General features: G+C 38.6%; 1 protein-coding gene across 2 annotated transcripts in view; it reads right to left on the bottom strand.

Moving 5' to 3' along the window:
• Positions 1–23,526, bottom strand: part of tmem91 (transmembrane protein 91) — a 37,347-nt gene extending 13,821 nt beyond the window's left edge. Inside the window, exons 1-3 of one of the 2 annotated variants that reach the window (XM_051135791.1) lie at positions 23,333–23,526; positions 23,017–23,169; positions 1,041–2,380 (exon numbers count right to left, since the gene is read on the bottom strand). In XM_051135791.1, coding sequence (XP_050991748.1) covers positions 1,041–1,442 — 402 coding nt within the window. In that variant the 5' untranslated portion in view covers positions 1,443–2,380; positions 23,017–23,169; positions 23,333–23,526. Of the gene's footprint in view, positions 1–1,040; positions 2,381–23,016 lie in introns of both variants that reach the window. The other variant, XM_051135790.1, reaches the window with a different exon arrangement.
• Between the last annotated feature and the right edge of the window lie 304 nt (positions 23,527–23,830).

A 23,830-nucleotide genomic window follows, 5' to 3' on the forward strand; every position in this document is an offset into this window, starting at 1 on the left:
AGAAGGGTCTTATCTAGCGAAAAGATCGATTATTTTCATAAAAATAATGCAATTTATATACTTTTTAATGTCAAACGCTCGTCTTTTCTCACTCTGCCTGAACTGTTTCTTTCCAGTTCATGACAGTTAGGATATGTCGAAAAACTCCCATCTCATGTTCTCCCTTATCTTCAAAATCGGCCTATATCGCTGTTTTACCTTTTTTGTTAAGGGTGTCTGATCTTCTTTGCATGTTCACTTCTGCAGTGATGTAGGATGATTTTGAAATGATTTTTGAAGTTGAGGGAGAAAATACGATTGGAGTTTTTCGAGAGCCAGAATACACAGAGTTCAAGGAGAGCAAGACAAGACGAGCATTTGAGATTAAAAAGTATTTCAATTGTATTTTTTTAATGAAAATAACCAATCGTCACGCTAGATAAGACCCTTCTTCCTCAGCTGGGATTGTTTACAACTGCATTTGGAATAGTTTGAAGCCGCATTTAAACTGCATTTTGGAAGTTCAAAATCGGGGCACCATATAAGTCCCTTATATGGAGAAAAATCCTGAAATGTTTAACTCAAAAATCATAATTTCTTTTACAGCTGAAGAAAAAAGACATGAACATCTTGGATGACAAGGGGGGTGAGTACATTATCTGTAAATTTTTGCTCTGGAAGTGGCATTCTCCTTTAATAACCTAATGATTTTGGCATAAAAGAAAAAATCAATAATTTTGACCCATATTGTTTGCTATTGCTACAAATATAGCCATGCTAATTACGACTGGTTTTGTGGTCCAGAGAGATGCGGACTCCCGCTGTAACTTTACCTACTGGTGTCGCTGTTGCACAATGTTTCAGAAAAACTTCTTAATTTTATATTTTGTAATATTGGCTATGAATTTACGATTTTTTTTTCTCATCCAATATTTTGAGGAGTCATTGCCTCCCTTGCCTTCTCAGAGGAAACACCCCTGATATACTGAGTATATATGTAGTTGAGGGAAAACCTATATATTTTGTTTTACTGTTATTTTATTCTGGAGGAAAGGTCTTACCTCAAAGTCTGGCAAAAGGTCATCCCCATCTTCCATGCTGTAGGATACACTATGAACATCTCTTGTCTCTGCCAGTAACTTCCTTTCCAATGGTGAACCAGGGCCAATGTCCACAAAAGTGGTTTCCAGATACTCCTTACTGTGGATGCCCAAAGAGTCAGCGGCGGCCCAAATGGTAGTAGGAGGATAAAGAGTCTCTAGAGTGCTAGTCAATGAACATGGATCCAGTAGCTGCTGCTGTTGAATGTCTGTAGGACTGCAATAATTTCTCCAGTCCAGAGGGGGCAGTCTTTTGTCCTCCTCATTTCTCATCAATATGCTTTTGAACAGTCCACTTCCACTAGAGTTTTTGGGGCTACTTTCACCCAACAATGGATGTTCTAGTTCATCCAGATTCTCCATTTTCCAAGACCTAGTGCTTTATGGCTGATCTGGCCAACAATTTTACTCTTATGAAAGCAGTAACATAACAATTCAAAAAAATTTTTGGTGATTTCACACAGGTACAAGCATAAACCTTAACGTTGAAACTAACTCATGTTCTCCTCCCAGGATTTTAGTCCATGTGTTTAAGTGCGCAGAGCTCTTGAATATTCCACTTTCTTCACATGTCAGAAGCTATTTGTTCCCTCGCTTGATGACTGAATGCAAGATCCATGTAGCGCGTTGTACGCGATTGGATATATCTCAGCCCATAAATATGCTAATGTGCTTCATTTTGCATGAAAAAAGATGGAAGTCACTTCTGATGATGGAAAACCGTGATTAGCAACAGACGGTTGTGAAACAGTGAAGATTTTAAACGTGAACCTCCCTTCTGCTCTCACCCATTCAGACGAGAATGTTTTGAACAGTATTCACTAGTAGGAGACTTTTATCTAAATATGTAGTGGAATAAAAATAGCTGTGATTTAGACAGTTCAAAGCTGACAGGAATATTCTCTGAAGTGCCAAAAGCTTTGAAGGAGGTGTCAGCATAAGCGTTAAAAAAGAACATTGACAGGTGGTTGAAAGACTTATCAGCTTTATCAACTATGCACATATATATAAATATGCCGTTTTAGTCATCCAGTGTGTTTTTAAAGCTGCAGTGTGACTTCAGATGTCTATAAAAATAGTATCCTCTGGAGAGTGGCTTCTGGTCAGCAAACGCTCAAGAAACCTATTCCATTTGTAGCAATGTCTTGATGAAGAAATCAGAGTGCTTGGATATTGATTTATAGACCTGAAAGCTCTTGTGGGGACCTGTATTTTTAACGCACCACGCTCTCCCAGCCGTGTGAAGTCTTTCAGAGTCGTGTCCGGCGGCCCTCACCTCTCATGGTGGTACTTGGACGGCGCTGCCAAAAGAAGAGAACAAAGTCAGAAAGAGAGTTTAGCTTCAGTGCACACAGAACAGCTCTTGATAAGTGATCCCCAAGTGTCTTTATTTTATAAAGGCCAGCCTGCTATAATGCTTGAGTGGCAGGATGGTGTGTGCCAAGGAACGACACTAATGAACTCAACATCTGCCTCTGAACACTTCTAAGTGGTCTATTCCAGGAGCACGTCTGTCTCAAAGGCAAAAAGCATCAGTGAGAGAGCAGAAGGCTCGTTGGGTTGAAAATATGGTCTGCAGTTAGAGGGCAGTGGCCCAAGTTCTCTTTCAAAATGTTAGATGGGCAAGACGGTTCAAGAGCACACCCTCTGGCGGATCGTGATGTCTTACACGTCATGTAGTCCACTTACTCGCTCTGCATACAAATCCCTGTGGCCCTTACCTAAAAACACCCGGTACAGGCGTCTGAATGTATCGCCGGAGAGAAATTGAGGTCCAGCAAAGATCTGTGGCTTCAGGCGGTGTATTCATAAAATATTTCCAATGTAAACACCTGGATGAATGCCTAGTTATATAAGATAGTCTGTGTGAAATGGAGCTTATGATGTGGTGACGTCGCCCCTCTATGATATGCCCTTCAGCTTGTTTATTCTGTCAGTCAGACTCATTTGTCATCAGGATGTGAGCCATCTTGATTATTCATCAACTTGTGACCGCTTTTCTGCTTCACAATAGCCTTGGGTTTAATAAACCAGTTACTCCTGAATGCACTGTAGATTGTATTTTGTATCTTGTCATGTACATTCATCTCGTATTTCTTGTAACCATCACTGAACGCTGAACAGATTTTCAGTGTGACAATTCTGGGCATTTTGTGCTGCATTTTTAAAGGAATAGAATGGTGAAGGAAATGTTTGGTCTAATTTAAATTGGGAAGTAATCGTTCTGAACTATTTGCAAATTTTAAAATATCCACATATTTGCCTGTATACTCGTCTGCAAAACTGAAAAAGCATACCTATATGTACGAATGACTGCAGTTTCCAGTTGTGTTCCCAAATGAACACTAGAGGCAGTAAAACTCTGACAACTTTTTTTTATTTCTTTTTCACACAAAGTATGATTTACAGGTACAGAGTTTTGATTAATAAAGCCTAATTTTCACACAATTACTTGCAGAATATTATGCTATGACTTCAAAACAATTTTAACATCCTGCGCAATTTAAAAACTAATACTTTTGAATGTTGTCATCACATATACAGCTTCATATGCATGAGTTTTCTAATTCAGTGGGTTTGCTCCATAGCTCACGTGATATGGCGTTGCACTTGAGTAATGAAAAGCTCTGGTACGAACCCCGTGAAGCTACGATTCAACAAAACGGATCAAATCCGTAACAAAGAAGTTAAAATAGCACGCCTGCCTCAACAAATGCGTTTTTATATCACTTTTTGCATTTGTTAACACTACTGGCTAGGTTTAGGGTTGGGTTTTGTTTAGGGGATATTTCCAACACGATAGAGCTTTTAGCGGCACTGCCCAGATACTTGAATTCTGAACAGCCGCAATACGTATCTCAAGCAGTGTAATAAAAATGCAGCAATACGTGCCTGTACCAACGTAATAAAAATGTGCCACGGTCATGTATTGAACATGTGATTTAGTGCCACTCTCTGGACATTTCACTTTGAAAACATGTGGTAAGGTATATAATTACAGTGTTGTAGAAATGTATATAGAGGCACTTATTTTCATGAGCCTGGGTTGCTTATTTGTATGCCTAATATTTTAAAACCACAAAATGTTTCCGGTCTTGTCATATTCAGTTAGGAATTACATAAATCACAAAAATGATACCATGCTTTCAATTCAAAACAGCCAGATTTGAGAAAGAAAGTTGAGTCGTTTGCATCACTGGATATTGCTGTCTGTCATTTAACATTTCTTTTGAAAGACAGTTGTCAATTTAAGATTCAAACAGCGTTGAAAGAGCCGTCGCAACCAGGCTCACCACCATCCGGTGGCTTCAGGAAAATAGCGAACAGTGGACAATATGGATTTAAAGTGGTAAATATACAAGGAATATGTCAAAATTTATATATGCCAAACTTGCTGCTGCCAGCTGGTGGCACTATAACTATAACTGGATATTGGCCTGTATATGTGTGGTCTTCAGGCTAGCACTTTTATAAAACATATGAAGTTTGGTGCAGAGTGAACATGGTTTAAGCTGGTCCTTTGCTGGTTTATGCTGGTCCTTAACCAGCAACATGACCAGCATAAACCAGCTAAGGACAAGCTTAAACCAGCATCAAAACATACCTACCAGCCTATGCTGGTTTTTTCACCAGGGATGGTATGTCTGAGTTGATGTGGACATTGTATGAGTGACCTACCTTCTATTCCCATGGCGAAACATCGAAATTTGTCAAGCCGACACAGACACGCCCTTTAACGAAAACTTAATATCTTCAGATTTTAACATAGCAAAGGCCTTTAGAGTAGACTGACCAAATATAATGTTGAAATCATTAAAACTCTGAGGAGAGGGTAAAACGTGCCACTTCCTGTTGCCAGCAGGTGGCACTATGACTATAACTGAAGTGTTCAGGACAGAACTCTTATCAAACATGAATTCTGGTGCAGATCGGTTTGAAATCAACCCGTTTCATGGCGAAACATTGAAGTTTGTCAGGTCACCATGGACACGCCCTTCAACAAAAACTCAAGATCTTTGCAATTTAATGTCACAAAGTGCTTTAGATTACACTGACCAAATTTGGTGTTGATCTGTTTAAGTCTCTAGGAGTAGTTCATTTAAATACAATGCCTGAAAATGGCAAAAACAGCACTTCCAGAGAAAATTCAAAATAATGGTTTCGGACTATACCATGGGACTTCTTTGTAGGTATTGATGTTTTACATGTGTCTACCAAATTTCGTACATGTATGTGAAACATAGCTCGAGGTGCACTTCGTTGAGCTGTTATAGGTGGCGCTATTGAGCCATTTTGCCACACCCACTTCTGAAACCCATATCAGGTGTAAATTTTCACCACTTTTGGTGTGTGTGCAAAGTTTCATGAGTTTTCAAGCATGTTTAGGCCCTCAAAAATGGGATTCATTTTGGAGAAGAACAACAACAAACCGAGCAGTTCCTAAAGGGCCCTAAATATCAAATGTTTTGCTACTTCCATCTTACCTTGCTCTCTAAAAACTTCAACACTGAACGCTTTCGGCGTTAAAACTGACATTTCACACTGAAATTTGTGCTCTGCTTCTATAAACGGTAAACCCTGCTTACTTTGATTTGATTGGCCATCTCAATCATTTTGACATTGACGAGTGCTTTTAGACTGCTGAGGCAGAACAGCCTAAAAATGCAACTTTTAAACCTTTTTGTCATCCTTACAACAAACCAATGCATAATGGAGTGCAGCAGAGCAGGGCAAGAATTTTAAATATTGGGGGGGAGTGTTTGGCCATTTCTAATTATTGGGGGGCCAATTTCTACACTCTAAAAAAATGCTGGGCTAAAAACAACCCAGAGCTGGGTGAAATATGGACAAACCCAGCAACTGGGTTGTTTTGGTTAAAGGTTTAACCCAACTTTTTGGGTTGTTTTATTTAACTCAATTACTGCTTAAAAATGGCTATATCTCTTGCTTAAAATGAACCCAAAGTAGGTTGGAAATTAACATTCATTAATAGGTTGAATAAATAATAATATATATATTTTAAATTTCTTATTAATTGATTATTGCTGATGTCTCTACGCTCTAAAAAATGCTGGGTTGTTTTATTTATTTATTTTTAACCCATATGCTGGGTTCAGTTTGTTGGGTTGTTTACAATATTTTTTACACAGGTGCTGGGTAGTTTTTCTGTTATTTAGCTGCTGGGTCATATTTACTGTCAATAAAAATGATGAACCCCCTCACAATCCTACACAGCGCTGGGTCAGTGTAACCCAATGTTGGCTAGTCTCCGTCAAACCGGTTAAAACTAGATCAGCGGTTATTTTGTGTTCTGTCCTAACTGACGGGAAAATTCCTGAACGGAATTAAGGTATTACATTTTATTCTTATGAAAATTATTACTGTATAAATAGGAAAACGTCTTTGGGCAAAATAAGAAAAATGTCTCCATTCTGTTCAAAAGTTTTCACCCCCGGCTCTTAATGTGTCATTTTGTCTTTTGGAGCATTAGTGAGCATTTGAACCTTCTGTAATAGTTGTGTATGAGTCCCTCAGTTGTCCTCAGTGTGAAAAGATGGATCTCAAAATAATACATTCATTGCTGGAAAGGGTTCAAATACACAAAAATGCTGGAAAACTAAAGAATTTGTGGGACCTAAAGGATTTTTCTGAAGAACAGTAGGCAGTTTAACTGTTCAGGACAAACAAGGGACTTATTTCCAAACAAAAAAAAGGTGTAGATCATAAAGGTAAGAACACAGTATTAAGAATTAAAGGTATGTACATTTTTTTAAAATTCAGCTATTTTTATAAATTCAACTATTATTTTCTCATGTATAATTTGATAATAAGACGATGATGAAAACCACAATTACTTCCTAAAAATGACTATCATCTTTACATTTCAATGACAGCCTTGTGGAAGGGGCCTTTGAAGAGCTCCAGTTACTCACTTGATGACCTTATAAGTTGAGTACCCCTTACTGCAGTGACCTTTAAAGGTGGAAAAAGTGCAATTTGACAGTCTAGAGTCACCAATTCTATGACATTACACTTGATGTAGACCTTTATATGATCAATCATTATTGGCTGAAGAGTCCCAGTCAGTGGGTGCTAAAAAGAGCAACTTGGTCTGATCAGAATCTGCTGTCACATTTCCCAGGGGCCCCTCTGTCAGTCAGTCAGCCCCTGAAAAACCAAGATGACAGTCTCCGAATGATAGGCATCTGGTGCAGGTGAGCGTCTGTCTCTCATTGCTAACCTTCTGCTGTTTTCGATCAGTCCTCTACATGCCTGTCTGCACCAGTCTAGCACATCTGAAATCATCTCTGTCAATGGCATTATGTAGCTGCTAGGCACAGCTGATTATTTTGTAATTTATTATGTAAATGGTTTTAGGTTCAGGATGCATGTCGCATCCTTTAAACTACTTGTTAATGGATTCAACTAAGTGTTAATGGAAACTTTGATAAAAGGATCCAGCGTACTTAATATTAATGATATGCAAGAATACTGCATTAGAAAAAAATGCAATTTAATTTAAATTTTGATTTTAACGATTTCCTCAAGGCAATCATTTGCCCTCTGTAGAGTGTGTGAATATAATATAAATATGCAGTAAAGAGATAGTTCACCCAAAATCAGTGACATTAGTCACCCTTGCAGCTTTTGAAAGTGTAGCAGAATGTCTGAGTTCTTCGCTATATTATGAAAGTGACTGGCGGCTATAGCTATCAAGCAAATTTTTTGCAAATAATTTCTGTCTTGTCTTCACACAAAGCTATGGTACGACTTCAGATGATTTGGAATATAGTGCACAATGCATATGGATAACTTTTAAAGGGGTCATTTGATGCGGTTTCTTGTTTTCCTTTGTCTTAGCTGTTTGTGCATATATACTGTAAGGTCTGTAAAGCTTGAAGTCTCAAACCCAAAGAGATATTTATTATAAAAATTAAGACTCAGCCACACCTTCCTAAAACGACTTGTTCAAACACGCCCCCACATGTCTATGTCACTGTGTGGGTAGATTTGCATAACACCACCCATGTATATGCATAGAAAGAAGACATAACTTTTTATATTGCTGCAACCCCTGCCATGTTGTGGAGACCCTGTGTGTTTCATTGTGAAAGCAAAAGTACTTTGTTTAGTCTTCCAAATGAGGACACAACTAGAAATCAGTGGTTGAGTTATATTTACAAAACTGCTCCGGAACAGTACAATGCAAATATTCAAATGGGTGTCGTGCATTTTATGAAGGACTGTTTCCTGAACCTGGGAGAGTAGCCTACAATGCCAGCTGTACACAAAGGGTTAAGGCTATAAAGTGGGAAATTCTAACATTGCAAGTACAGTCTTGCACTTCTGACTCACAGCCTGTAAGTATGTTTTCATATTTTAAGAATTTGCTACTGACTATTCAAACACGAGTTTTGAGCAGTGTAAAGTAATGCTTGTTGTTTGTCATTTCTATGATCACAAATGCAGACATGGTGTTTTGTTTGCGCGATGCGACGCAATGCAACGCAACGTGTAAACAGACAGTATATGAGTCATTATAATCAGTAGTTATGCCCCCACTGGATGCAACAAATGCCTCATTTATCATGGGTTTTATTGTTTTTGTCTTGTCGCACCGGGAAACGGCATCGCAACATGATAAGGGGCTTGAGGTATTTGACCAATCACAACGCACCGGATAGCTGGCCAATCAGAGAACTCCTCACTTTTCAAAATGATGAGCTTTGTAAAAATCGAAGCGTTTCAGAAAGGCGGGGCAGAGAGGAGCAACAATAGTGTACAGTATGTGGAAAATAATGTGTTTTTTGATCCTCAAACACATTGCAATTACACCAAATACACAAAATAATGTTCTTTTTTTAGCAACATCATATGACCCCTTTAAGATGCTTTCATTGTGCACTTTTGGTCCCCATTCACTATCATTATATTAAAAAGTACAGCTTGAACATTCTGCCTAATATCTCCATTTGTGTTCCACTGAAAAAGTCATACAAGTTGGGAACAACACGAGAGTAATAAATGATGTCAGTTTTCATTTTTTGATGAACCGTCCCATTAGAAGTCTTTATTCATCATGCATTAAAATGAACAATTTCAAGACTGTTTTTAAAACTGATAAAGAAGAAAGGTTACTGACAGCAGCACCACACACATGTGTCATGATACTCTCATGAACACACGTCGAAGATTGACATGGAAGAGAAAAAAAATGGTTAAAGTTATTTTTGTTTTCTTTGTGCACAAAAAGTATTCACGTAGCTTCATAAAATTACAGTGATACAGTGACACTGATGTCACTATTTTGACAATGTGCTTACTACCTTTCTGGGCCTTGACGTGTCAGTTGCATTGCCGTCTATTCAGGGTCAGCAAGCTCTCAGATTTCATCCAAAATATCCTATCTTGTGTTCTGAAAATGAACGAAGGTCTTACAGTTTTGGAACAACATGAGGGTGAGTAATTAATGACAGAATTTTCATTTTTGGCTGAACTATCCCTTTAAATTATACAGCGTGGTAATAACATGAGTACAGTTTGAAAATGAAGCAGACATATCGAGAGATGGAGAACTGATTCATACAGTTGCCCACTCATTTAGAGTTTTTCGGAAGGCATAGCAGATGAGTCAGTTCTGGTAAAGGTTTTGACGTTGTTTTGTATTTTGATTAAACCACCTACAGTGCTGCATATTTTAATAGGCAAAGGAATATTTCAAACTTTTCCCAATCGAAAACAGGCTAGTCCATGACCGCAGCTTTATAGCTGTATCCAGCTGCTTTGCCTCAAACAGAAAGTAAAAAAGGAAATCTGATTTCAGCAGCACATAGAGTGGCATGATAAAGAAAGAAATTGACTCTATAGTGGTGCACTTAGATCAATAAAGTAGAGGCAAAATCGAATTGCATCTGATTTTATACACTATCTATTACCACACAGGGCATCATGAAGATATATGGAGCACCGTATGAGACTGTTCCGGCAGAGCAGATCTGCCAACATAATGGTGGTTTCGATAGTGGCAGCAGCAAGTGCTGAAGCCTGCATTACTCTGTTTCATATTGCTTTGCTGTGCTCTCCTGTCTTTCTCCTCCTCCATTCTGCTTGTGCACTTGAGTGCAGACGGAACACCAGGGTGATAATTCAGGTGCAGATCCCTGCTCTCTCTGACATCAACATTACTGCAGTGCACCTCTGAACACATTGGACAACAGGAGAACAGGCAGGATGGAGAGGGCCACAAACATCAGGAAAAAATATGGACAGACCTACACCCAAACACATTCACATTGTTTATGGCTCTTAAAGGGATAGTTCACCCAAAAATGAAAATTCTGTCAAAAATTACTCACCCTCATGTCTTTCCAACCCTATAAGACCTTTGTTAATCTTTGAAACACAAGATATTTTTTAATGAAATCTGAGAGCTTTCTGGCCCTGCACAGACAGCAACACAACTGACACATTGAAGGCCCAGAAAGGCAGTAAAGGCATCGTTAAAATAGTCCATGTGACAGCTTTTTTAAGCTTGAAAGTTCCAGTCGCCATTTGTTGTCATATGGAAAAAGAGAAACCACCACATTATTCAAAATATCTCCTCTTGCATTCCACGGAAGAAAAAAAGTCAGGTTGGAAACAACATGATTTCAGGGTGAACTATACCTTTAAGCTATGATGGCTTGCTTCCAGAGGAGATGCACTCAGCTTTATTGCTAACCCCCCAACCCCATCCAGTCACCATAAAAGGACTGCTGTCAGCTGCATTATAAGCCTGCCTCCCTTTCTGATTTCTGCCTCACACATAAAACACCCGGTCAGTTGGACGGAGCTCTACAAGGACAGCACAGCAAATCAGCACCAGCACTTTTATAGAGAACCGCTTCTCTCTCTTTTGCTCCGTTTCTTGCTTTTTTCTACAACTCTTGGTACTTTATCTTCTTTTTGCACTGTTTATTACTGACTTCTGTCTTTTTATTTGATTCCTTTAGCCTGTTCAGCATTATTTTAGCTTAACCGACAAAGTCAGGGTCCCTTTATAAATGTGCTTTCAAAGCCAAAAAGATAATAATATGTGTCCAGCGTAGATGTACATTTGGTATTAATAACATTGGGCTCTTTAAAGGAAAAGAGATTTTATTGTACTATTTTTTAGGGCTGTCAGTAACGATTATTTTGGTAATTGAGTAATCTGTTAATTATTCTGATGATTAATTGGGTAATTGGATCATTACAACAAAATCAACCTAAGCAAACAAAAGCCTTTAAAATTACTTAAAATACATACATAATAGCATTGAGCCCAGAAAACACACATACATCTGCAAGATGTCTGTTAAAGATCACTTGATCTGGAAAACATCTGCTGTGTACAAACGTCTGACAGATGTCTGTACAATGTCAGTTTTAAATACATTCTAAACCATAAACATCTTAAAGTCATCTAATAGACGTCTATTTGACATCTGATAGGAGATGTCCTATAGACGTATTGCAGATGAGCAAACACTCTAAAAATACGTCTTGCAGATATAAAAGCAGATGTCAAATAGACATCTCCGTGATGTACGTGCGCCATACCCTGATAGCACATATACATTACAGAGACATCTATTTGACGTCTGCATTTACACCTGGAAGACATATTTTTTAGTGTTTGCAATACGTCTATATGACATTTCTTATCAGATGTCCAATAGACGTCTATTAGATGTCTTTAAGATATTTGTTTTAAAATGCATGTAAAACTGACATACAGGCATCTGTCAGATGTCTGTAAACAACAGATGCTTTCCAGATCAAGTGATCTTTAACAGACATCTTTCAGATGTACGTGTGCTATCTGGGTAGTTCAAATAAAGTAACAAAAGCAAGTATGTGGTTTTATTGAACAAAACTGTTAAAATACATAATGTATTTTGAACATCATAGCAAATGATTGCAGAGGGCGCCAACGGCCTGACGATTGTTTTTCCAGTTTACAGCTCAATTTAATCCTTGTTTAAAACTGACTAAACATTTCATTCAAATGTCCACTAAATCTGTATTAACATATATATTTTTATATATCACATATATTTATTTAATTGAATCGTACCGTTTGTGAATTCACAATAGCATTATGCCTTGTCGTAATTTAAATAGGTTTAATATACCATGCAGCCTTGGAAAGCGGTCTAATAATGCGTTCCACGGATTCGCGTCCGTGGAAAGCATCACTTCCGGTATTTTGCCGGTTACAAGACACATGTAAAATTCAAACAATGATTTTTTTTTTTTTTTTTTTTTATCGTGTACTCGAATTGAATAAAGGAATACCCTGGTGAAAAAAACAGCATATGCTGGTAGGTATGTCTTGATGCTGGAATGCTGGTTAGGTAGGTTTTGATGCTGGTTTAAGCTGGTCCTTTGCTGGTTTATGCTGGTCCTTAGCTGGTTTAAGCTGGTCCTTTGCTGGTTTTTGCTGGTCCTTTGCTGGTTTTTGCTGTTGCTGGTCAAGGACCAGCATGAACCAGCAAAGGACCGGCATAAACCAGCTAAGGACCAGCATAAACCAGCAAAGGACCAGCTTAAACCAGCATCAAAACATACCTACCAGCATATGCTGGTTTTTTCACCAGGGTAGTGACAGCCCCACTGTTTTAAGTAGTTTCTTCACTGCTAGCAACAACAATAAATAGCATACACTGAGTAAACAAACAGGCAAACCAACCAGTTAACCAACAAACAAACAATTATTCTGCATTTTCCTTATTAAGTTCAGATAGAAAACTCACTGCTAAGGGGAAACATATATGTTATTATTTTATTCATGTCTGTGTCTTCATTTTTCAGAATAGGAAGCGGGCCAGACTCAGTAAACGGCAGCAGGCGGAAGCAGCAGCTACTTTAAGTGCCACTGAACAAGCTGATGGACGACAGATATTGCACTGATAGCACAAGAGAGGCGTTCTGAGTGGAAAGGCAATATCAAGTACACAGATCCACTCACCCTTTTCTATACAGCTGCGTTTTCCTAATTAAAGCAGAAATTAACTCTAAGTCTATAGGATTGGATCTATATGAAAACATATTTCATACTTACAAAGATTAATGAGCCCAAGTCTAATTCGTCATTTCTGTGCTGCACGTCTCTGCTTATATAAGTGAGCCTTGATCATTCCAGCACAATAATTTCTTGAGCCCAACACTGTCACATTATACTCAGGATGGAAAGATACATAATTTCTCCCTAAATGAAATTATAATGGAAAAAGGAATTTAGCATCACCGAGGGAGGGGTGCTTTTACATCCCAGCATTCTGTGCGTGTGTTTGGAAATGAGCTCATTTATCAGTCATCTTTCAAGTTCAATTGTTCCTAGCTTCTTTCTTTCTCTCTAGCTCACTGTTCTTGTTATAACCAGGGTTATGAAACAGTACTATGTCTATACCATGGTGTAGTAATGGAATTTTATTCTGATATGATGTACATCTTACAGATGTGCACTGTAAGAAGCAGTTTACAGAATGCGTTTTTCTATGTAAACGTGCTAGCCGAACGTTGAGGTCAGTTAAGGTTGTGCCGTTTTTTCCCCATTCCACTGTCCTTTATCTTGTGTTTTTAAATGCAAAACGCGTTTTGTGTGAACTGCCCCCAAATCACTTTGGATAAGTGGATGAGTACATGTAAATGTATGAGGTGATACTATCACAGAATTTTAATATGTCTCAAGGAAACTTGCTTTTAAAAAGATTACATTGAATTATTTTCACACTCTAAAAATGCTGGGTTATATATTTTCCCCCAAATGCTGGGTTTAGCCTGTTGGGATATTTTATTGGGCTACTTTTAACCTAAATGCTGGGTTCAGCTTGTTGGGTCAGTTTATTTGGGTTATTTTAAATAGTTGTACCCAGGTGCTGGGTAGTTTCTCTGCACTCTAAAAAATGCTGGGTTATTTTTTTTTTTTTAACCTAAATACTGGGTTCAGCTTGTTGGGTCATTTTATTTGGGTTATTTTTAATATTTGTACCCAGGTGCTGGGTAGTTTCTCTGCACTCTTAAAAATGCTGAGTTATTTTTTTTTTAACCTAAATGCTGTGTTTAGCTTGTTGGGTCATTTTATTTGGGTCATTTTTAATATTTTTTCCCAGGTGCTAGGTAGTTTTTCTGCAATCTTAAAAATGCTGGGTTATTTTTTTAACCCAAATGCTTGGTTCAGCCTGTTGTTTTATTTTATTGGGTTATTTTAAAATATTTTTTACCCAGGTGCTGGGTAGTTTTTCTGCACTCTTAAAATGCTGGGTTACTTTTTATTTAAACCAAATGCTGGGTTCAGCTTGTTGGGTCATTTTATTTGGGTTATTTTTTAATATTTTTACCCAGGTGCTGGGTAGTTTTTCTGCACTCTAAAAAATGTTTTTTTTTTTTTTTAAATGCTATTATTATTATTATTATTATTATTATTATTATTTTATTATTTAACCCAAATGCTGGGTTCAGCCTGTTGGGTTATTTTATTGGGTTATTTGTAATATTTTTTACGCAGGTGCTGGGTAGTTTTTCTGCACTCCAAAAAAAAGTACTGTTTTTTTTTTTTTTTTTTTTAACCAAATGCTGGTCTTGTTAGATAATTTTATTTAGGTTATTTTTAACATATTTACCCATTTTTCAGTGTTTTTCTGCACTCTAAAAAACACTGGGTTATTTTTTTTTAACCAAATGCTGGGTTAATAGTGCGCTACTGTTGCAGCTGTGGTTGCGCTATGCATTTGACGGGTTGAAACTTAAATGTCGGACAGGCAAGATGGAACGAGCTGTTTTTGATGTAACTTTTCAAACATGAATATAAGTCATGAATATACAGGGTTGCCAGGTTTCATAAGAAACCCTTCCCAGCTGTTACATTCCAGGAGCTAAATATCATGTTATTGGGGTTGCTTCAACCCGCGAGCATGAAAAACAACCCCCGGCAACGGTGTTAAAGTAGCCCAATTGTTCAGGAAAACTGCAGATCTGGCAACATATATATATTACGTATTAAAGGTTTAATATAATTATATATATGCATAACCTTCAATATGTTGACTGACCCAGCACTATGTCAAAAAAACAACCCAGCAAATTAGTTAATTTATAAAATTGTCATTTTATATGTGATTAAAATAAAAATATTAAATTTAGGCCGAAATATATATATATTCTTTGTCTAAATGTTCAAAAACTAGAAATAATAAATAATATAAAATATTTAAGAATTACTGTTTTTTCTTATTTTATTATTGTCAATTTGTACAGCTCTATAAACAAGCACAGAAAACTTGGAGCTTCATATCACTTTTTTATTATCAGAAATTTTGCAATTAGATTTTTTTCCCTTTCTGCAGCCTCAGTAGAAAAGTAGACATAAAAATAGACATTATAAATGTATTTATTTTTGCAGCTGCTCCACTGAATGTCATTTTTATTAATGTTTGTTCAGTCAACCACTGAATTGCATGCCAGGTTTGCGAGATATCATAGGCAGCGAAGGATATCTATGTCGTCTTCAGCCAACCTTATGAAGGCATTTCAGTCAACAGGATGTTGTGCAAACATTGCATTCGGACATGCCTTGATGCTTTCCAACCTCCGGATACTGCCTGCGAAAGCAGCATTTCTCATCTTTTAAATACCACAGCATCAACATGCATGAAGATTTCAGACATACAACCAGAAATCAAAAGACATTCAGTGCAATTAGATAAAAAATGTCAATTTTTACCTTCACTTGGCTGTGATTTTCTCTCATTCTTTATTGTCACCAGTATAGATCTGTCAAGCCCTCATGCCCTTTTCTGCGCCCAAGTGGCTCAGCAAGAATAATGAGATGTCCCATTATAAACAGATTACAGATAATGAGAAAGAGTCACACACATAGAGGCAGAGTTCATGGCTCATAGACAAACATATAAGTCTCAAACACACATCAAGTCTGTGGAAAGGAAATGCCCCTACAGCGTCTGTATGTTCAGTCTGTCTCCCTCTCGCAGGCACAGCTGGTGTGGGCCACAATGGGGCCTGAGGGATGAGAGAAATCACCCAGCTAAGATATGTGCAAATGGCTCCTCTGAAACACTGACTGCTCTCGCCAACTCAAGGGAGAGAATGAGAGATGGAGAGTGTCGGGGGAGAGAAGAGGAAATGACAGGGAAAAGAATGGACGACAAGCCAGAGAGAAAGTAAGTGCAAAAAGCCACTGACAAAAACTACCATGGCATTACCAGGTTTTTGGATATGGTACCATTGTAATACCTTGTTTTACAGAGAAATATTACTACAGTAATATGTCTTGAAGTCACAGCAAAAATACTCCACAAATCATTTATTATATAAATTTGAAAGTGCCTATTTTGAGTCGAAGCAGAAACACACTGTTTTCGTGCATGTTTCTTTAAATGGAAATGAACTGCTGCTCCCCGCCCCTTTACAGCTCATAACTCAGATATTCTACTAATAAACATCCGTTTGGTTTTGATTATCATGTCTATCTTGCTGAAATCATGCATTTTAAACCATATTAGTTTAAACTTCTGATACAGTGTTTTCCTGAGCGCACACATCCGAAGAAATCAGCTGCCACGTGGCATGTGAGTACTAAATTAATAATAAACTTTTTATGTCTTATTGCGCTTGAACTGTCAAATACACACAAGTTTAAGTTAAAAACACACATTTATGTATGTGAAGGTTAACAGGTGGGAAAGAAATCACGTTTATATTAGATCTGTGTGGTAGCAGTGTAATATACAGTCCTCTGAGGCTGAGACGTTACGTCGACTGACGCCATGGGGTCTCACTTTGGAGCCCAATTACCTCTGAGTGTTGAAGGCCAATGAGAATTGGCAAGTGGAATTTGCATGACAAGCCACTCCCCCATACATATGGGTATATAAGATGGCAGTGTGCATCCACTCATTCAGATTTTTGCTTCGGAGCTGATCGCTTTGTGAGCACTGCACTCGAAGGAGAATAAGTAGAAAGAACCTCATCTGACTCTGCAGGAGTTTCTCTGCTGTGAGATTCACCATTGCCTTGCATTCAGTGGAGTGACCGCCCTCGCTGCGCACAGATAAGTGCCATGGTCCTTCCCTAGGCAAGCCAGCTAAAAGAGCAAATTCCTACAGTCGTTGAGTGTGTCTCACAAGATTTTTTTCCCACCTGCGTGCTTCTGGTTGTGGTAGTTTCCTTACCACTGACGATGGTCACGGTCGCTGTCTCATGTGTCTGGGCCAAAAGCATGTTGAGACAGCGATCATGGATGCCTCGTGCCCGTATCGTGAGCACATGTCCATGGCTATGCTAAACTCACGGCTCATTTATAATGAGATTTCCCTCGCCCTCTACCCAGCCCAGTTCGTTGGATCAGAAAGACTCTGTGGCTGCGTTGGTTAGAAGCAAGGGAGACCTGAAGATCACAGTCAGGAATGTTCGGGCCCACATGAAAGTCCAGACCCTCCCAGCATAGTCCCATGGAGCTTTCAAAAGATGGCGTGGTTTGTCCCGCGGCGTACCAAGTTTCTCTTTTGGAGCTCCCCATGAGGATAAAATGTCAATCGCTGCATCTTCTGAAGCTGAAGACACTGTGTGGGGCTGCTCAGATGGAGGCTGAGTTGACAGCCATGTTCCTCCAGGCTGCCAAGAGCATCAGGCTGGAGGTGAACTCCCCACCTTTCCCAAGCGTAGAAAAGGTGCGCAGCCCGGTTCTCAGGGCGTTGCTAAATCTTCATGGAAGACAGAGAAGCGTCCCTGAGATGGGCGACCCAGAGATAACAGGATTTGTTCTTCAGAGGACACCGACATCTGTGCCCCCACCTCCGGGGGAGGGCCAGGGGCATTCATCAACACTGCTGCCCACTTTCCCACAAAAAGAGCAATTTTCTTAATCTCTGGGTCTATCGCGCCAGGTTCTGATTGTGAGTGACACGCTGCTTCCTCACACTCAGACTCGGAGCATGAATTCACCTTCACCACGGGAGAAACAGGTAAGTGTGCCCGTCTCTACGGAACGCTACACTTCCCGGGTTAAGTCACCTTTCTTCCCACGGCTGCCCCAATGTGGGTACGTCGGTAACTGCTCTGTTAATCCCGCTTGTACACAAGCTGGGGGCCTGTTAGCATTGCCCAGCCCGTCTAGCTGACTGATCTGGATGGTCCGATTCAGCCAACTCCACATGGCCTTACTTTCTGTCATTGTGCTCCACCCCCCAACAGTTGCTTCAGAACCCTGGCACCCCTGGTGGGCCCGTTCATCTGACTTACAGGGCATTGGGAAGGTTACGTATTGAGCTTCATTTGTTCTGACATGGCTGCCTGTCAGCATTTGCAACCTCAATTACATAACGCAGTTCAGGTTGTGGCATTTTCCATAGGGACCCCATGACATCAGTCGACGTAACGTCGGATGTGACTGACTGAAAGGGAACGACTTGGTTACATATGTAACCCTCATTCCCTGAAGGAGGGAACAGAGACGTTAAATCCCTCTTGCCACAACCTTGAACTGCGCTGAATGCCAGGATGCGTCTCGGCTCCTCAGCACAAACCTGACTGAATGGATGCACGCCTCCACCTTATATACCCATATGTATGGAGGAGTGGCTTGGCATGCAAATTCCACTCGCCAATTCTCATTGGCCTTTTCTTTTAAGCTCAGAGGTGATTGGGTTCCCAAGTGAGACCCAATGACTTAATGTCTCCGTTCCCTCTTTAAGGAACGAGGGTTACATACTGTACATAACCAAGATGTTTTGTACTCGTCTGTGCAGCCAAAGACAGAACAGTTAGCATGCTTAGCTTGAATTTTTGCTATGATGTTAAAACTGATGCTAAGCTTGTGAAAACCAAAAAATCCCCTTCCTACATTACGGGGGAGCAAAATCTCAGCGGTTCGTTTTTTCACATGCTTGCAGAAAAATGTCCAAAACAAAGTTACTGGGTTGTCCTTTTTCACGTTATTAGGTTGGTAGACGCATTCCGATTTTCATGATATACCCCCTTTAAAACTTGTCTTCTGTTGTCAACAGGCGGTTTATAAGCACCTACAAGTTTGGGAAAATGGTTGCCGCATGTTCTGTTCCCAAATGCATGTGATGTTCCAGTTTAGAGGTAACCTTATACAGAAAACACTGTCCGTTTAGTCACCAACTGACTGGCTGCCTTGAGCCACTGGTTCAGACCTCCATTTCATTCTCTTGTGGTGTGAGATGGCTCTTTTCATCTCACGCCAGTGCTTGTTAACTAAGATGGCTACAAAACACGATAGCTGTGGTGTGCATAGGGAGCAAAATACGATCAATCAGAACTGCTGGTGTATTGTGCTCTTATGACACTTCCAGCTGTCTGTGGTAAAGTAGACATTGAGGTGTATGTACTGTACTACACAAGCAGCTTTCTACTGCTAGAGGGCATTTTATAAATTGAAAGGCTTATGATGGTGCATCAAGGAACCAAACAAGCCTCCGGGCTTGTTTTGCTGACGCTCGAGTTGGATGTGGTATAGGAACATATTTCAGAATCGAGCTTAGGTTTCGCACTGCTCATGTAAGTGATACATTTATTTCAGCCAGATATTAACAGGCTGCCCGCATCACACCGGTTGCAGAAGCATAGCTGTAAGTAGAGTTTCCATTCTAAGCTTATTTTGTCACATGCAGTATGCTAAACACATATGTAACTTAATCCACAAAACTAATCATAAGGGACACTTTTTTAAAATAATTTACACATAATCTGAAAGCTGAATAAATATGGATTCCATTGATATATGGCCAAATACTAGGTCAATATTCGGCCGAGATACAACTGTTGGAAAATCTGGAATCTGAGGGTGCAAAAAAATCTAAATATTGAGAAAATCGCCATTAAAGTTGTCCAAATGAAGTTCTTAGCAATGCATATTACTAATCAAAAATTAAGTTTTGATATATTTATGGTAGGAAATGTACAAAATATCTTCATGGAACATGATCTCTACTGAAAATCTACTGATTCTTGGCATAAAATAAAAAAATAGATCATTTTGACCCATACTAAAACACTGTTGAAACATAATGAAATATTAAAAAAAAATGCATAACCTTTAGTAAAATTTTATTTATTATCCCTCAAATAAAGGATTATGTGCTCCCTTTTGTCACTACAGAAACAATGATGACATGTTCCAGCTGTGACTGTTACAGCAGTGACAATTTTATAGGATAACGCCCAAAAAAACAAGGATGTCACCAAATGTTTTGGTCGTGACTGTTTCGTTAGTGACAATTTTAGATACTTTTGAACCTAGAATGGTTAGCTAGCACAGATCCGAACAGTTGTATACACATAAAAATTAAATGTTATGGAATAACAAAAAAAGTGTGTTTAATTATAGAAAATATAGTGACATTGTTTAAAGTCACACACAGATTTTTCATATTTTGAACACATTTACCTCCAAATGATGGGACCTGTCTATTCACCATGTAGGAGAGAGAGTGACGCATAAATATTTCCTGATCATAAATGTAGGAGTGTAGTTCAAGTTAGTTTCAGCCAGTTGACTAAAACATGGTACACTGTAAAAAACAATTTGTTGAGTCAACTTAAAATAATTTGTAACCTGGCTGCCTTAAAATTGTAAGTTCAGTCAACTCAAAAAAAGTTTATTCAACTTGAAATGTTAAATTATACTAAGTGACAACTTAGATATTTGAGTTGAATCAACTTAAAACAGCTGGGTTACTTACCCATCTGTTAAGTTTAGCAAACACAAATATCTAAGTTGTTACTTAACATTTAGTTGATTTTAGTTGACTGAACTTAAAATTAAGGCAGCAGGGTAACAAATTATTTTAAGCTGACTCAACAAATTGTGTTTTTTATTTTTTACAGTGTAGTGACATAAAAATGCGAAAGTTTTATACTTTACAAAGAAAATATACAATAAAATATACAATAAACATTTCTTCTGAAGATATTTTTAAAAACAACAATGGAAATGCAAAAATGATTTCAATATCATTTTCATAAGTTGAAATTCAGGGGTTAGGGTTTGGGACATCTGCCTCCTAATTGCAAGCACCCACTAATTGATGATTTTCTATATATTAAGCTTACTGACATTTTAAATATTATTGTGGGTTTCAAAAGATAATAAAAGGATTTTAGGAAACATCTAAGCTTTTTAAATCTGTTTTTTGGTTGTGGGACAGCAGTTTACACCAATTCTGTAAAATGGCCCATATACGTGATTTGTCAGGATTCATAGTTAGTAGTCCTTTACTATACTATATTATGCTATACTATACTATTGAATATTCAAAAACTACTCAAAATATTCAAAGTTGTAACCTAGAAATCAAATGATTCACATTATAAGCACGCAGTTTGGTTACACAATATGATCCTGCGGCAGCTTCTGTTGCATTCTGCTTATGCGAGCGGTGTGAAACAGACCTAGAGCAAGAATGAAAGAGCTCTCAGTGGCCTGACCTCTTACTGGCCTTCTCCTCCATCATCTGAGTCAGAAACCACAAGCCACACACACACACATTCATGAAGACAGCGTCCATCCCACTGACACGCAATATATGCAACATTATAACAATACAAATAATCTAAAAACAACCTTTTTGCACAATACCAATACAGCACCAACACACAAATACGACAGCTTGTCTCTTGCTCTGCGTCGCTGAGGACACATTTAATCAAATGAGAATTCCTCTCACATGTCGCACATAATCACCGGCTAATTGTTTATTACTCAAGCTAAGTAAAAGGTTATCTCACCAGCATGCGGCAGGCAGGGGAATATGGCAACACGCTGCATGTGACAGCACAGCGCTGATAAACAACAGGAGCTGTAGTGTGTGTGTCTGTACAGGACAGTTTAGATTAGTAGTGAGAGAGAGGGTGCACAGAGACTTTCAGGATAATAATGCACAAGACCGTATGCCATGAAATAATCTCCTTTTCATTGTAATCTGGAAGTATGATTTGTAGAATGGTTTGTGTGGAAGCACAAACTGAATAGAGGTTGCTTTGTAATTAACATGATATATATTTTACTTTGACTAATCTTGATGTATTGGAATTCATTTATTCCTGCAATCTCTTGGGAGCATCTACTTACATGAATCACTACAGAGGCAACAGTGGATTGCAGATACAGTGACTAACAATAGCAATGTCTCTCTCTAATGGGAACTGCAGCAGTTTTCCTTAACAATAGCAGAAAGTGCATCCTACCCAAACCAGGCGCAAAAACGTCCTTGTGTCAATGAAGTCCGTGACACAATAATAAAGGCAAAGCATGTGTGTGTTATGATTGGCAGAAATATCATTACAAACCATGCAAGAGGAACAAAAGAGTTTGGCGTCACAATTTGTGATTGAATTTGTTTGACACGAGCACCAGCTGTGTACGGAAATCAAAAGGATTGTTTGAAATCTTGTTGTGCGTTTTGAGCAGCCAGAGAACAGGTCAGAGGTCCGAATAACAGCGCAGCAAAATTGAAAAATGTTCCACACATCTGCTCGTCCAGGATGTGACATGAAATATTATGCATCCAAAGAGGAATGCAGATAAATATAGCATTACATCCAGACCACGCTTGAAGAAACAGGACAATACTGGTACAGTTTCAGCAAATGTCCATTAAATTCTGAAAATATTTATTATATTAAAAAATATTTCTAATGTACATTTTCATGTAATTTTAATATATTTATATATAGTTTATGTACAGTACAATATATATACCATGTATATATAAATTGCATTTTTAAATAATTATTTAAATTTACAATATTATAAACTTGAAATGTTTATTTGCATTTTTAAATATGAATAATATTAATATAATATTATTATTATTTAAAAATAAAATGATTAAAATCCATTTTTTCCACAAAAGATAAAAGCAAAACCTACCTCTTCTATTGATCCTGAACTCTGCGATGGTGTCTGTGTCTGGGTGCGTGTCCAGTTGGACTGGAGCAAAATAGATGAATCCAGTGGCCCAGTTTGAACTTCAGCAGTACTTTAGTACCGAGACATATTCTCCATTTGTGTGTACGAGTATGTCTGACGGAGAGAAAGAGAGAGATGGATTGAAAGTAGTGTTCGAGTAAAAGAGTTCACTTGAGCGCTGGTTAAAAAGTGATGTTTCTTGTCTTCCAAGTTGAGTGTTGTAGTAAAGCGAGCTCCTGTTTGACACACTGCAGTACACAGCGCTCCTGATGCTTACACTTTATTCTCTCTCTGCTGCTCTCTCACTTCACACTTCTCTGATGGAGTCAGTAGTTGCTCTTTTAATCCTGTTTATGCTGGGTATTTATACCACCAATGCTCTTCTAAGTCCCCTTGGCAAGACTTTCAAACTACAGCAGCGAAGCGGATCCTTGCATCTTCCTCTCCTCTTCGCTCTCCACATCTCTCTTTCCCTCCTCCACTGTCTTTTTGCGCTCCACTCCACCCCCCACTTTTCCCCGTCTCTTCTCGGTAGAGCATCGGTGTACCGCAGGGTCCTAGAGCCTGGCGGTGTTTGGTGACGTGTTTGTGTGTACAGTGCATCTCTGCTACTGGAAGGACATCAGTATGATACACGTATCCTCTCTCTCACTCTCGTACTACCTTTTCTTGCTCTTTTTTCTAAAGGCTGCTTTAGAACAGTTGGCATGAGGTTGTCTTGTCGGTCAAAATAAGGCAACAGAGCCGTGGACTGTCACTGAGAGATCCTGTCCAT

The sequence above is a fragment of the Labeo rohita genome, chromosome 18 (assembly GCF_022985175.1).
Source record: "Labeo rohita strain BAU-BD-2019 chromosome 18, IGBB_LRoh.1.0, whole genome shotgun sequence".
In the NCBI taxonomy this organism is placed as follows: domain Eukaryota; kingdom Metazoa; phylum Chordata; class Actinopteri; order Cypriniformes; family Cyprinidae; genus Labeo; species Labeo rohita.